Raw genomic sequence first — 15774 nt, 5'->3', positions numbered from 1 at the left:
TTACACTATTACTTCCTAATATAAATTTAATATAAAGCTTTTTATCAGGAGGTTTTCTTTAATCTGGGTTCTTTCTTTGATCTAAATCAGTGTTTGTTTACTTATAATGCCTGTAATAACCATCTGTGAGGCTTGGTAAATATTAGGATTTTCAGAAATTCTACATTCCAGGTTTCAGCTAGATTCTATATTTTATAGTTTTAACATGCTTTCTTTGTAATACTACTATAAGCAATCTAAGGATTTTACTTGGAAAACAGTGCTTTAAATAACAGACAATGAACCACGAACTCTATAACTATCAGTAAAATTCTCAAAGTTATACCTAAGTAACCATCCAATTTCTAATCTTTAAATCTCCCTCATACTGCCACCCTCAAGCTGAAACATCCTTTGCCTGCTGAATTTCTACTCCTTCTTTAAGATTTATCTCAGGTGTCACTTTCTCCAAAAATATCTATTTGACCCTGCTATACACAGCATTTAAATGAGCCCTATCTCTGTTTCCATGATATCTTGGCCATGACTCTATTATTTTGGCTCCTGCTGCCTTTAATTGGCAAAAAATCACATGTATGTACCCCACACACCACTGCAAGTTACTTGAGATCAGGAACTGTTTCATTTTATCACATAAACTCACTAAATGATTTTTTAAGTTAATAAGTTTTCAACTGAATCCATGACCAATCAGCAGTTCAGCTGAAGCCGAAAATAAGCCCTTCCACCCAAATGCTCACAACCATAGTGCTGACCAGGTTTAAGCTTATTTCCTACCCACTATTATATACCAACCTTATGAAAGTCAAAGATATATATAGATATTCTAGTATCCAAAAAAGCCATGCATTCAATTTTAAGTTTCAGTTCAGTACAGTTGCTCAGTCATGTCTGACTCTTTGTGACCCCCTGGACTGCAGCACAGCAGGCTTCCCTATCCATCACCAACTCCCAGAGCTTGTTCAAACTCATGGCCATCGAGTCAGTGATGCCATCCAACCATCTCATCCTCTCTCGTCCCCTTCTCCTCTTGCCTTAAATCTTTCCCAGCATCGCTGTCTTTTCCAATGAGTCAGTTCTTCATATCAGATGGCCAAAGTATTGGATTTTCACCTTCAGCATCAGTCCTTCCAATGAAATTTCAGGACTGATTTCCTTTAGGGTTGACTGGTTGGATCTTCTTGCAGTCCAAGGGACTCTCAAGAGCCTTCTCCAACACTACCATTAAAAAGCATCAATTCTTTGATGTTCAGCTTTCTTTATAGTCCAGCTCTCACACCTATACATGACTATTGGAAAAACCACAGCTTCAACTCGATGGACCTTTGTTGGCAAAGTAACGTCTCTGTTTTTTAAAATGCCATCTAGGTTGGTCATAGCTTTTCTTCCAAGGAGCAAGCATCTTTTAATTTCATGGCTGCAGTCACCATCTGCAGTGATTTTGGAGCCCAAAAAAATAAAGTCTCATTGTTTCCATTGTTTCCCCATCTATTTCCCATGAAGTGATGGGACCAGATGCCATGATTTTAGTTTTCTGAATGTTGAGTTTTAAGCCTACTTTTTCTCTTTCCTCCTTCACTTTCATCAAGAGGCTCTTTAGTTCTTCTTCGCTTTCTGCCATAATTGTGGTGTCATCTGCGTATCTGAGGTTACTGATATTTCTCCCAGCAATCTTGATTCCAGCTTGTGCTTGATCCAGCCTGGCATTTCTCATGATGTACTCTGCATGTAAGTTAAATAAGCAGGGTGACAATATACAGCTTTGTTGTACTCCCTTCCCAATTTGGAACAAGTCTGTTTTCCATGTCCAGTTCTAACTCTTGCTTCCTGACCTGCACAAAGATTTCTCAGGAGGCAGGTAAGGTGGTCTGGCATTACCACCTCTATGAATTTTCCATAATTTGTAGTGATCCACACAGTTGAAGGCTTTGACATAGTCAGTAAAGCAGAAGTAGATGTTTTTCTGGAACTGTCTTACTTTTTCAGTGATGCAACAGATGTTGGCAATTTGATCTCTGGTTCCTCTGCCTTTTCTAAATCCAGCTTGAACACCTCAAAGTTCATGGTTCACACACTGTTGAAGCCTGGTTTGGAGAATTTTGAGCATTACTTTGCTAGTGTGTGAGATGAGTGCAATTGTGTGGTAGTTTGAGCATTCTTTGGCATTGCCTTTCTTTGGGATTGGAATGAAAACTGCCTTTTTCCAGTCCTGTGGCTACTGTTGAGTTTTCCAAATTTGCTGGCATATTGAGTGCAGCCCTTTCACAGCATCATCTTTTAGGATTTGAAATAGCTCAACTGGAATTTGATTACCTCCATTAGTTTTGTTCATAGTGATGCTTCCTAAGGCCCACTTGACTTTACATTCCAGGATGTCTGGCTCTAAGTCAATGATCACACCATCACAGTTATCTGGGTCATGAAAATTTTTTGCATGGTTCTGTGTATTCTTGCCAGCTCTTCTTAATATCTCCTGCTTCTGTTAGGTCCATATTGTTTCTGTCCTTTATTGAGCCAATCTTTGCATAAAATGTCCCTTGGTATCTCTAATTTTCTTGATGAGCTCTCTAGTCTTTCCCATTCTATTGTTTTCCTCTATTTTTTTGCTTTGGTCACTGAGGAAGGTTTTCTTATCTCTCTTTGCTATTCTTGGGAACTCTGCATTTAAATCTGTGTATCTTTCATTTTCTCCTTTGCCTTTCACTTCTTTTCTTTTCTCAGCTCTTTGTAAGGCCCCCTCAGACAGCCATTTTGCCATTTTGCAGTTCTTTTTCTTGGGGATGGTCTTGATCACTGCCCACTGTACAATGTCAGGAACCTCCATCCACTGTTCTTCAGGCAGTCTGTCAGGTCTATTCCCTTGAATCTATTTGTCACTTCCACTGTATAACCGTAAGGGATTTTACTTAGGTCATACCTGCACGGTGTCATTGTTTTCCTTACTTTCTTCAATTTTCGTCTGAATTTTGCAATAAGGAGTTCATGATATTAGCCACAGTCAGCTCCCTGTCTTGTTTTTGCTGACTGTATACAGTTTCTCTATCTTTGGCTGCAAAGAACATAATCAATCTGATTTCAGTATTGACCATCTGGTGATGTCCATATGATGTCTAACACACATGTTTCTTGTGTTGGTGCAAGAGGGTTCTTGTTATAACCAGTGCTTTTTTTGACAAAACTCTGTTAGCCTTTGCCCTGCTTCATTTTGTACTCCAACACCAAACTTGCTTGTTACTCCAGATACCTCTTGACTCCCTATTTTTGCATTCCAGTCCCCTATAATGAAAAGGACATCTTTTTTGGGTATTAGATCTAGAAGATCTTGTAAGTCTTCATAGAACTTTTCAACTTCAGCTTTTTTAGCATTACTGGTTGGGGCATAGACTTGGATTACTATGATATTGAATAGTTTGCCTTGGAAACAAACCAAGATCATTCTGTTGTTTTTGAGATTGCACGCATGTTCTGCATTTCAGACTCTTTACTGACTGCGAGGGCTACTCCATTTCTTCTAAGGGATTCTTGCCCACAGGAGTAGATATAATGGTCATCTGAGTTAAATTCGCCCATCCAGTCCATTTTAGTTCACTGATTCCTAGAATGTCGACATTCACTGTTGCCACCTCCTGTTTGACCACTTCCAATTTACCTTGGTTCACGGACCTAACATTCCAGGTTTCTACGCAAGATTGTTCTTTATAGCATCGGACTTTACTTTCATCACTAGTCACGTCCACAACTGGGGGTTGTTTTTTGCTTTGGCTCCATCTCTTCATTCTTCCTGGAGTATTTCTCTACTCTTCTCCAGTAGTATATTCAGCCCCTACTGACCTGGGGAGTTCATCTTTCAGTGTCCTATCTTTTTGCCTTTTCATGGAGTTCTCAAGGCAATAATACTGAAGTGGTTTGCCATTCCCTTCTCCAGTGGACCACAATTTGTCAGAACTCTCCACCATGACCCGTCTGTCTTGGGTGGCCCTACATGGCATGACTCATACTTTCATTGAGTTAAACAAGGCTGTGGCCCATGTGATCAGATCAGTTAGTTTTCTGTGATTGTGGTTTTCATTCTTTCTGCCCTCTGATGGAGAAGGATAAGAGGCTTATGGAAGCTTCCTGATGGGAGAGACTGACTGGAAACTGGGTCTTGTTCTGATGGGCGGGGCCATGCTCAGTAAATCTTTAATCCAGTTTTCTGCTGATGGGCAGGGAGGGCTGTGTTCCCTCCCTGTTGTTTGAACTGAGACCAAACTATGGTGGAGGTAATGAAGATAATGGCAACCTCCTTCAAAAGGTCCCATGCACACACTGCCGACCTCAGTGCCCCTTACCCTGCAGCAGGCCACCACCAACCCATGCCTCCCCAGAGACTCCTGGATACTCATAGGCAAGTCTGGGTCAGTCTCCTGTGGGGTCACTGCTCCTAAACTTTCTGACATTTTACTGTATATAGGCTTGCTTTAACACTGTTTCCAGTTCAGAATCTATGGCCTGCGCTAAAAGAGAATTATTTCTGAAAAACACATAACATCTCAGCCATTTTGAGCTAAATCTTTACATAGTACTTTCTTCTATTTTTGAGAGCACCATGTGTTATCTGAGGGCTTCCCAGGTGGCGCTAGTGGTAAAGAATCTGCCTGCCAATGCAGGAGATTGGGTTCAACCTGTGTGTTGGGAAGATCTCTGGAGGAGGAAATGGTATCCTATTCCAATATTCTTGCCTGGAGAACCCCATGGGCAGAGTAGCCTGGTGGGCTACAGCCCACGGGGTTGCAAAGAGTCAGACACGACTGAGCATGCACTGGACTATATGTCTGAGCGAGTCATCCAGCTCTCAACACTCCTATTGGGGAAGCATAACTCCTTGGGATAAAGGTTTTCCCTGTAAGATCAAAAGGCTCCTTTCCAGCTTTTTAATGATGCATTGCTCTTCTCCCATTTATTTCAATAAATTTAAATATTCCTTCTTTTTTTTTTTTCTTATTTTAGCCATCAATCAACAGTATTGATATTACAAAACTACTCTATCCATTTGTTCTCTCCATGGTCTTCATTCTGGTATTCTTGGCTGCCTGCTACTCTTTGCAACCTTATGATCCCCTCTTTCACCTCATTTCCACTCTGCCTAATTTGAAACACTAACATTAACTCTAACACTAGGAAGCTTGGCAACTCACATTACCGAGAGAGCTTTAGAACGTTTAACATGGCAGTTTCAGTTAACCTCACAAAAGGAGAACCATTTGCAACAGTTGGGAGGTTATGGTAGGAGACATATAAGATTATGAAACACATTTTTATACTGTCTGTAAAAAGAATGATTAGACATCGTAGCAATGGAAATCCACTGATATGCTTAATTCCTCTCTTTTGGAAAATAACTGTACTTACATAATTTCTCAGTTTCATCTAAGGTGAAGACATGTTTTAACTTTGTGTCCCTACCTTTCTTGCTACCCGATTGACAAGTACTTTATGTAGAGATGTGGTCAAATTTAACTTCTTAAAACAAAGTCCAGAGACTCTTCCAGAGGAAGCCTTCATTGAAAAAAAAAAAAAATTGAAACTTTATGGAGTTAAACATAATTTTAGCAATAAATAGTAGTAATTTACTAAACATTTTCCAAATACTCACTAGCTTTTTAAATGAGTTTCCATTCTGAAAAAAAAAAAAAAGTTATAGGGATAAAACACTTAAAAAAAATACACTACTTGACTTTTAAAAACATTATTTGGATTAATATTATATGCTTCTAAATATATTCTAAATATATTCACTTGAAATATACTCATGTTTTAAGTACCAGAAGATAAATCTCAGTGAATTCTTGAGTCCCTTCTTATTGTGGGAATACCTACTGTTGTGACATACTTCAGCTGCTCGATTTATGAATAAATGATGCAAGAATAAATTATGACTTACCTGATTCATGGAACATTTTTCAATATGAGCAACTATAACTTCCCCAGGAATTCTTACTAAGATATAAGAAGCCATACTATATAATGCTGCGTTATTTCCATCAAAAGTAATAATGCTGAGTTCTGACAACATGGAACAACGACCTAAAACGTGATAGAGAGTAGATTTAGTCTATTACCTAATTATTTGTATTACAGTAATAACTTCTCCTTTAAAAACATCTTTCGAATTGGTCTTACTCTGTTTGACAAAAAGCAACTCTAAAAGTTATTGGAAACCAAAGTCATAAGTCAGCTGAACTCTGACTTGATGAAGTGATAGCTTGAAAAAAATAACCATCTCCTCCTGATTTAAAACTGATAAACTCACATGGACATTCCCACTCAGGGCAGCAGATATCACTATTCACTTGAACAGGTCTTCCCCGGAAACCACAGTCAGGCATTTCCAATTCCTTTGGGCAATTAAGAGACCAGTTGTACAACTTCCATTCCATGTTAAGACATATATATTGGCTACAATTATAAACAGGATCAAATTGTTGAGGCTGTTAATAAAAAAGAAAATTAACGCATTTTTTTCCATTTTCAACTAATGTTTTAATTTTTAAAAAATTTCCCATTCACATTGCCTATAGTATACACTTCCTAAACACAAAATCTTTTGAAAGATGAACAATGAAAATTGAGGCAGGAGGGGGGTTCAGGATTGGGAACACGTGTACACCCATGGTGGATTCATGTTGATGTATGGCAAAAACCAATACAGTATTGTAAAGTAAAATAAAGTAAAATAAAATAAATAAGTAAAATAAAATAAAAAGAAAATTTCACAATGGCTTTTGTTGAGGTATCGTCTCTAAAATACTCAGCAGTATGGTCATTTAATTGTACCTTAATATTGATTTGATATTAGAACTGCCCACATATCCAACTTCCAAGAAAACTGAAGTCTTGTCCTAAATTGTCTAGATTAGTGTTCTGCAAGCAGACTTAAAACAGTGGCAGTTGACCTTTCATATTATGTTGTATAAAGCTAGTATGATTAAGACTTGTATTAATTTCAGTTTAAAAAGTTACAACTTAATATTATCCAAATATTTCATTAAAAATCAAATGCAATATCAGTTGGGCAGTATCTGGATAGAATCATTAAAATTTATTGTTTTACATATAGCTTACAGACTTCTAGATAAAGTTGCATATTTTTCAAAGCTTATAAATTGTATTCTATATAAATTATACTAATAACTGTAGCAATGATAAATATCATACCACTTATTATGCTCCAGGCCTTGTTCTAATTAGTCCATTTTATTTCCACAAAAGCACCCTCTGAGGTAGGTATTAAAATTTTTCCCTATTTCGTAGATAGAAAATCAGGTTTAAGGTCAAACTAAATCCCAAAGAAAGGCAGTGCCAAAGAATGCTCAAACTACCGCACAATTGCACTCATCTCACACGCTGGTAAAGTAATGCTTAAAATTCTCCAAGCCAGGCTTCAGCAATACATGAACCATGAACTCCCTGATGTTCAAGCTGGTTTTAGAAAAGGCAGAGGAACCAGAGATCAAATGACCACATCCACTGGATCATCGAAAAACCAAGTGAGTTCCAGAAAAACATCTACTTCTGCTTTATTGACTATGCCAAAGCCTTTGACTGTGTGGATCACAATAAACTGCGGAAAATCCTGAAAGAGATGGGAGTACCCCAAGTGAAAAATAAAATAAAAGTCCAAATACTTCTGAAAAAAAAAAAAAAAAGATGGGAATACCAGACCACCTGACCTGCCTCTTGAGAAACCTGTATGCAGGCCAGGAAGCAACAGTTAGAACTGGACATGGAACAACAGACTGCTTCCAAATAGGAAAAGGAGTACGTCAAGGTTGTATATTGTCACCCTGCTTATTTAATGTATATGCAGAATACATTATGAGAAACGCTGGGCGGGAGGAAGCACAGGCTGGAATCAAGACTGCCAGGAGAAATGTCAACAATCTCAGACATGCAGATGATATATGCAGCTCATATGATGCCTCTGCTCAGAAATCTCCCTCTGCTCTTCCTAAGTCACTCAGAATGGGAGCCACAGTCTTTATGTCATCCACAAGGCCTTACATAACCCATTTCCCACTATTTCACTCTGGACTTACTGCATGACCTCCTTGCTATTTCATTTTTTTAGGTGGTTAGGTACATTTTCAACTCAGGGCCTTTGCACTTGCTGATCCCTCTGCTTGGATTGCTTTGCATGGTTCTTTGCATGGTTCACTCTCTTAACTTCTTCAGATTTTTTTCTTTAAAGTAACAGTTACTCTATTAATGAGGATCAGTGAAAATCACATCATTGAAAATAGTCTTATTTTTCTCCTGAACACCAAGCTCTATAATGTTTTATATAACTTGGCAAATTAATTTTGCTTATTGTCTGCTTTAGAATCCAATCCGATATAAACTCTGTAAAAGCAGTAATTTACCTGAATAGCTCCTAGCCAGCAATAGTGCTGAATAAATATTAGTTGGATAAATAATTGGTTTATCAGAACAAGTGGCATATTTGGAGTAAGGAGATAATTTCTCAAGTCTCAGCCAGGACAATTACCAGCTCTGGGATTCAGTGACCTTATCTTTTACTCGTAAATCTTCGTCATTTTGCACAGTGCCCCAGTGGTTTAGCAGGTAAAGAATCTGCCTGCAACGCAGGAGACTCAGGAGATGCGGGTTTGAGCCCTAGGTCAGGATGATCCCTTGGAGGAGAAAATGGCAACCCATTCCAGTATTCTTGCCTGGATAATCCCATGGACGGAGGAGCCTGGTAGGCTACAGTTCAAAGGGTTGCACAGAGTCGGACATGACTGAACATGTGCACAGGTCAACAGATGGTATATAGTAGCTGCTTGATAAATATTTTTGAATGCCTAATTTACAGAGAAACCCAAAATATACCCTTTATTATTATAAAGAATTATTATCATTAAAAAATTATTAAGGAATCACGTTTAATTATAAATTAAGAAATTAATAAATTAATAAATAAGAGTATTAAATTAACACATGTAATTATTATTACACCTAATTATCACAAAATTATTGTTATTAAGGATTCATCTTTAAGACTTCATTTGCATTTCATTTTGTTTTTCTTAGTGTAACCAGAATCTAATTATTAAGAAATATCTGACAGTTAAGGAAATACAATTATTAAAATGTAAGACATCCTAAAGGAGATCAGTCCTGGGTGTTCATTGGAGGGACTGATGCTGAAGCTGAAACTCCAATATTTTGGCCACCTCATGCGAAGAGTTGACTGATTGGAAAAGACCCTGATGCTGGGAGGGATTGAGGGCAGGAGGAGAAGGGGACTACAGAAGATGAGATGGCTGGATGGCATCACCAACTCGATGGACATGAGTTTGAGTGAACTCGGGAGTTGGTGATGGACAGGGAGGCCTAGTGTGCTACGATTCATGGGGTCGCAAAGAGTCGGACACAACTGAGCGACTGAACTGAACTGAACTGAAGGCATACTTAATTTAACAAAGAAAGACTTGAGAGTATACCAAAAGAATTTTAATAGCATTTGGATAGTGATACAGAAACAATAGACACAATCAGGAAATGAGAGATAGCTGAAGGTATTACTCAGTCATACCTCACATTCCAAACCTGTTGTCGTTGTTAGCATGTCAATTGCAGTGAAGTCTGATGGAGTAATCATTTCTGGACCTGAAGGAAATAAAGAGGTCCCCAACATTAGTGAAGTGGTATTGCTCATGTATAAAATTCATTTGTGACAGACACCATGGTCAGAAATTTTATATAGATTATTTCACTTAATTCTAACAAGAACCCTGTGAAGTATAGATAATAATATTATTGTCATTTTACAGATAAGGAGACTAAGCTATAGAGAAGTAAGCTGGTATCAAAGGCAGAATTTGAACCTGGGAATTCTGATTCCAGAGTACTTGCTTTGAGGCACCATTCTATAAAACACATTCACTGCCTTGATTGTGTCAACATATTTGTTTGAACTGGTAGAAATATCAACAGTATCACTAAAGACTGCTCAGGAGTTACAAATTTTGTTGAATTCTTAAAATACATAGCGAGGTTGATTCATTTCCCAGTGAATCTCTAGAATGTTTTCCTTGCAAGCAGAATAGATGATGCTATGGACTAATCAAGACCCCAGTTGAGGATGTGGTAAAGAAGGTATCCATTGAAAGGGAAAATATGACTGGTAAACATTCAGAAAATGAAGATCATGGCATCTGGTCCCAACACTTCATGGCAAATAGATGTGGGAACAATAGAAACAATGAGAGACTTTATTTGGGGGGCTCCAAAATCACTGCAGATGGTGACTGCAGCCATGAAATTAAAAGATGCTTGCTCCTTGGAAGAAAAGCTATGACTAATCTAGACAGCATATTAAAAAGCAGAAACTTTACTTTGCCAACAAAGGTCCATCTAGTCAAAGCTATGGTTTTTCCAGTAGTCAGGTATGGATATGAGAGTTGGACTATAAAGAAAGCTGAGAGCCAAAGAATTAATGCTTTTGAACTGTGGTGTTGGAAAAGGCTTTTGAGAGTCCCCTGGACTGCAAGGAGATCCCACCAGTCAATCCTAAAGGAAATCAGTCCTGAACATTCATTGGAAGGACTGATGCTGAAGCTGAAACTCCAATACTTTGGCCACCTGATGCAAAGAACTGACTCACTGGAAAAGACTCTGATGCTGGGAAAGATTGAAGGTGGAGGAGAAGGGGACGACAGAAGATGAGATGGTTGGATGGTATCACCAACTGGATGGACATGAGTTTGAGCAAGCTTCGGGAGTTGGTGGTGGACAAGGAAGCCTGGCGTGCAGCAGTCCATGGGGCTGCAAAGAGTTGGACACGACTGAGTGACTGAACTGAACTGAAACATATTTGTAAGATGCCTTCTAAAGTTTTTTGTTAGTAATAAAGATGTCTCCAAAATATTCAAAGTCCTAAGGACTGTTGTTTTTCAGTCGCTCAAGAGTCTTCTCCAACACCACAGTTTGAAAGCATCAATTCTTCCACATTCAGCCTTCTTAATGGCCCAACTCTCACATCCATACATGACTACTGGAAAAATAATAGCTTTGACTATTTGAATCTTTCTCGGCAAAGTAATGTCTCTGCTTTTTAATATGCTGTCTAGGTTTGTCATAGCTTTTCTTCCAAGGAGCAGTTCAGTTCAGCCACTCAGTTGTGTCAGACTTTTTGCTACCCCATGGACTGCTGAATGCCAGGCTTCCCTGTCCATCACCAACTTCCAAAGCTATCTTTTAATTTCATGGCTGCAGTCACCATCCTGGAGAAGGAAATGGCAACCCATTCCAGAATTATTGCCTGGAAAATTCCATGGACAGAGGAGCCTTATGGGCTACATTCCATGGGGTTGCAGAGAGTTGGACACGACTGAGCACACACACAGAGTCACCATCTGCAGTGATTTTGGAGCCCAAGAAAATAAAGTCTGTCACTGTTTCCATTGTTTCTCTATATATTGCCATGAAGTGATGGGACCAGATGCCATGATCCTTGTTTTTTCAATGTTGAGTTTTAAGCCATCTTTTTTCACTCTCATCTTTCACCTTTATCAAGAGGTTCTTTAGTTCCTCTTTGCTTTCTGCCATAAGGGTGGTGTCATCCAAATATCTGAGGTTATTAATATTCTCACAGCAATCTCGATTCCAGCTTGTGCTTCATCCAGTCCAGTATTTCACATGATGTACTCTGCATATAATTTAAATAAGCAGGGTGACAATATATAGCTTTGATGAACTCCTTGTGCCAAAATGAAGGGCTGAAATTTTGTCTAGCTGTAATTGCACTATCCATTGTTGATACTGTCTAAAATGACCATATTAGTTTCCTGTGGCTGCTATAAACAAATTATTTCAAGTTTAGTGGTTTAAAACATCACCAAATCATTATTTTGTGGTTCTGGAAGTCAGAAGTCCTAAAATCAAGGTATCAGCAATGGCTGTATTCCTTCTAGAGTCTCTATGGAAGAATTTGTTTCCTTGCTTTTCCAACTATGGATTGCATGAATATATTGATGAATCATGGCCCCTTTCTCATCTTCCAAACCACAGAATAGTATTTCCAAATCTCAGTCTCTCTCTCTCCCTTCTTCCTCCTCTCCCTTTGTCCTTCCCTGCTAATTTTGACTTCTCACATGCATTATCTCTTCTGACTCTGACCATCCCCCATGTCTTTTATAAGGATCTTTGTGATTACACTGGGCTCACAGAGATAATTCAGGAAAACTTCCCATCTCAAAATTCTTAACTTCATCACATCTTCAGCATGCAAGTTCCCATTTTCACAAATTCTGGAGATGACGACATGGACATCTTTGGGGGGGGGCATTATTCAGCCTACCACAATGACATCAGAGAATAAATAAATTTTATAAATAACTTATTTTGTATATTCTAACAACTTATCATAAAGTAGAATAAAAACTTCTATTGCTTGGTCCTAAAAGCTGGGTTCATGGTTTATTAGATGTTGTAACTTCTACAGAATATGACAATTTTACAAACTAAAAATGGGATTGTAGTTCTTGCTTCTTCTGTCTGGAGTTGGAGAGAGGCTTATGCAAGCTTCCTGATGGGAGGGTCTTCCTCTGGTGGGTAGGGCCATGCCCAGTAAATCTTTAATCCAATTTTCTGCCGATGGGGGAGGCCCCTTAGTTGCTTGGCCTAAAGCAGCCCAGTCCTAGAGTCCACGGTCTCTATGGTAGGGCTAATAGCAGCCTCGTGCAAGAGGATTTATGCCAACATCTATTTCTGCTTCACTGACTACACTAAAGCTTTTGACTGTGTGGATCACAACAAACTGGAAAATTCTTAGAGACATGGGAATAAGAGACCACCCTACCTGCCTCCTGAGAAAACTGTATGCAGGTCAGGAAGCAATAGCTAGAAATGATGGGCTCCCCAGGTGGTGCTAGTGGTAAAGAACCTGCCCACCAGTGCAGGAGACATAGAGATGAGGGTTTAATCCCTGGGTCGGGAAGATCCCCTGGAGGAGAAAATGGCAACTCACTCCAGGATTCTTCCCTGGATAGTCCCATGGACAGGAGCCTAGTGGGCTATAGTCCATAGGGTCATAAAGAGTCAAACACAACTGAAGCAACTTAGCATGTGTGGAACAACTGGGAAAGGAGCACATCAGGCCTGTATACTGTCACCCTGCTTATTTAACTTACATGCAGAGTACGTCATGAGAATTGCTGGGGTGGATGAATCATAAGCTGGAATAAAGATGTCCAGGAGAAAAATCAACAACCTTAGATATGCAGGTGATAGTACTTTAATGGAGGAAAGTGAGGGGGAACTAAAGAGCCTCTTGATGAAGGTGAAACTGGAGTGTGAAAAAGCTGGCCTAAAATTTAACATTCAAAAAACAAAGATCATGGCATCTGGTCCCATCACTTCATGGCAAATAGATGGGGAAATGTGGGGAATTGGCAGATTTTATTTTCCTTGGCTCCAAAATCACTGCAGATGGTGATTGCAGCCATAAAATTAAAAGACACTTGCTCCTTGGAAGAAAAGCTATGACAAACTTAGACAGCATCGTCAAAAGCAGAGTTATCACTTTGCTGACAATGTCCATTTAGTCAAAGCTACGGTTTTTCCAGTAGTCATGGATGGTTCTGAGAGTTGGACCATATAGAAGGCTGAGCACTGAAGAACTGATCCTTTTGCAATGTGGTATTGGAGAAGACCCTTGAGAGTCCCTTGGAGATCAAACCAGTCCATCCTAAAGGAAATCAACCTGAATATTCATTGGAGAGATTGATGCTGAAGCTGAAGCTCTAACATTCTGGCCACCTGATGCAAAGAACTCACTCACTGGAAAAGACCCTGATGCTGGGCAAGACTGAAGGCAGGAGAAGAGGGTGACAGAGGATGAGATGGTTGGATGGCATCATCGACTCAATGGACATGAGTTTGAGCAAACTCTGGGAGAGGGTGAAGGACAGGGAAACCTAGTGTGCTGCAGTCCATGGGGTCACAAAGGGTCAGACATGACTGAGAGGCTGAACAACAACAAAGTCTAGGCAAAAATGTGAGGGGCATTCTCATTACCTATACTAACTGAAATGGGACAGACACAGACCAGATGCAGAAACCATTCTGAAAGTGTGGCTCGTTGATCCAGTAAATAGTTACTTAGTGAAACAAAAGTGACTGCTGGGTTCTCCAGTGGGTTAGGTATAACTAACACCAGCAGCTGTTTAAGTGTGCCAAGATCTAAATTACATAATGCTAAGTTTAATGTCTAAAATTACAATACTTATAAACATGGGTAGAGATGGCTTACCTGGTGAAATTAATGCTGGTTCTGTGGGAATCAGAGGTATGCCTACAAAGGAACAAAGATACTCTTCTTTAATCTGTTTTGCTTAAAGTGAGGCCCAGACAGTTCATATAAGAATATTCATATAAGGAAAATGTTTTGGGAGAGAAGCTGCAAGAGGAATGTTAGAAGAAAAATTTACATAGTTTTAATGTTGGAGAAGACTCTTGAGAGTCCCTTGGACTGCAAGGAGGTCCAACCAGTCCATCCTAAAGGAGATCAGTCCTGGGTGTTCATTGGAAGGACTGATGCTAAAGCTGAAACTCCAATACTTTGGCCACCTCATGCGAAGAGTTGACTCATTGGAAAAGACTCTGATGCTGGGAGAGATTGGGGGCAGGAGGAGAAGGGGACGACAGAGGATGAGATGGCTGGATGGCATCACCGACTCTATGGACATGAGTTTGAGTGAACTCCAGGAGTTGGTGATGGACAGGGAGGCCTGGCATGCTGCGATTCATGGGGTCACAAAGAGTCGGACACAACTGAGCAACTGAACCGAACCGAACTGAAAAGTAACTCAGAACCAAAAAAAAAAAAAAAAAAACCACTTTGAAAAAGACAATGAAGGAGAATCTTATGAAGGTTTACTGTTTGTCTAAAATGTCTGTTTTTATAGTTACTTGCCACTGTATAAATATATTCATGTATTTTACACTTCAGAATAAGTTAAGTAAGATTCATACTTACAGTCTTCTGGATAAACACATTTAAGAGTGACTTCATCAAGGATCATATGTTTAGGGCAGTAGGGCAAGCATCCTTCAATCCTTCACATGAAAAAAATCAAAGAAAAAAATTTAATATAACAATATATGGCATTTAATATATGCAATTAAGATACAGTTTTCCTATAATTCTTCTATTCACCTTTTCAAACACTAAGGATTGCTCCATTTGCTATTTTCCATCATACCTCATTGTATGAAACCACAAGTTAGTGGATGATAACGAAATAGTCATGATTGAGGCAGAATTTGAACACAGAACATTCAAAACATACACTTAAATTTGGCACACACCAAGGCCACGTTCTATAAATTACTGGAAATGCAGAAGAATCCTTTATTGTGATTTTACTCTATGTTCATCATACTGTTATCTTCCTACACTCCCTCACATATAAGAAGATAAGACCCACTATTTGAATATTCATAAGGATGTTGGTAGAACAAAATCAGAATGTTTGGTGGCTGTCTCTGCCTATTACTGAGCCCTAAAGTCATTGGAAAGTAATTAGAAATCTCTGAGTGGCAGACATGGAGTCGGGACCTGGTTGCTTTTGGAGGACAGGGAGGGGAATGGCAGAGGATACAGTTCTCTCAAGAGCCTCAGGGCCTGTGTCTGAAATAGCAGCAGTGCTCAGAGAGGGGGTGGTTGTGTATGAGCCTAAGGAGACAGAATTTCAAGCTCCGAAACATCTGGTCTTTTATGCGGCGCAT

At 39.2% G+C, this 15774-nt stretch overlaps 1 protein-coding gene across 1 annotated transcript in view; it reads right to left on the bottom strand.

The window, feature by feature from the left end:
- OTOGL (otogelin like) overlaps positions 1-15774 on the bottom strand; it is a 172538-nt gene that overhangs the window by 40291 nt on the left and 116473 nt on the right. The window contains exons 34-40 of the mRNA XM_060412481.1: positions 15023-15102; positions 14297-14338; positions 9578-9651; positions 6293-6470; positions 5924-6066; positions 5636-5659; positions 5446-5538 (exon numbers count right to left, since the gene is read on the bottom strand). Coding sequence (XP_060268464.1) covers positions 5446-5538; positions 5636-5659; positions 5924-6066; positions 6293-6470; positions 9578-9651; positions 14297-14338; positions 15023-15102 — 634 coding nt within the window. The remainder of the gene's footprint in view (positions 1-5445; positions 5539-5635; positions 5660-5923; positions 6067-6292; positions 6471-9577; positions 9652-14296; positions 14339-15022; positions 15103-15774) is intronic.

This window comes from Ovis aries, chromosome 3, assembly GCF_016772045.2.
Source record: "Ovis aries strain OAR_USU_Benz2616 breed Rambouillet chromosome 3, ARS-UI_Ramb_v3.0, whole genome shotgun sequence".
NCBI classification, from domain to species: Eukaryota; Metazoa; Chordata; class Mammalia; order Artiodactyla; family Bovidae; genus Ovis; species Ovis aries.
The sequence above is the reverse complement of the archived record's forward strand: the minus strand, read 5'-3'. Positions and strand labels throughout refer to the sequence as shown.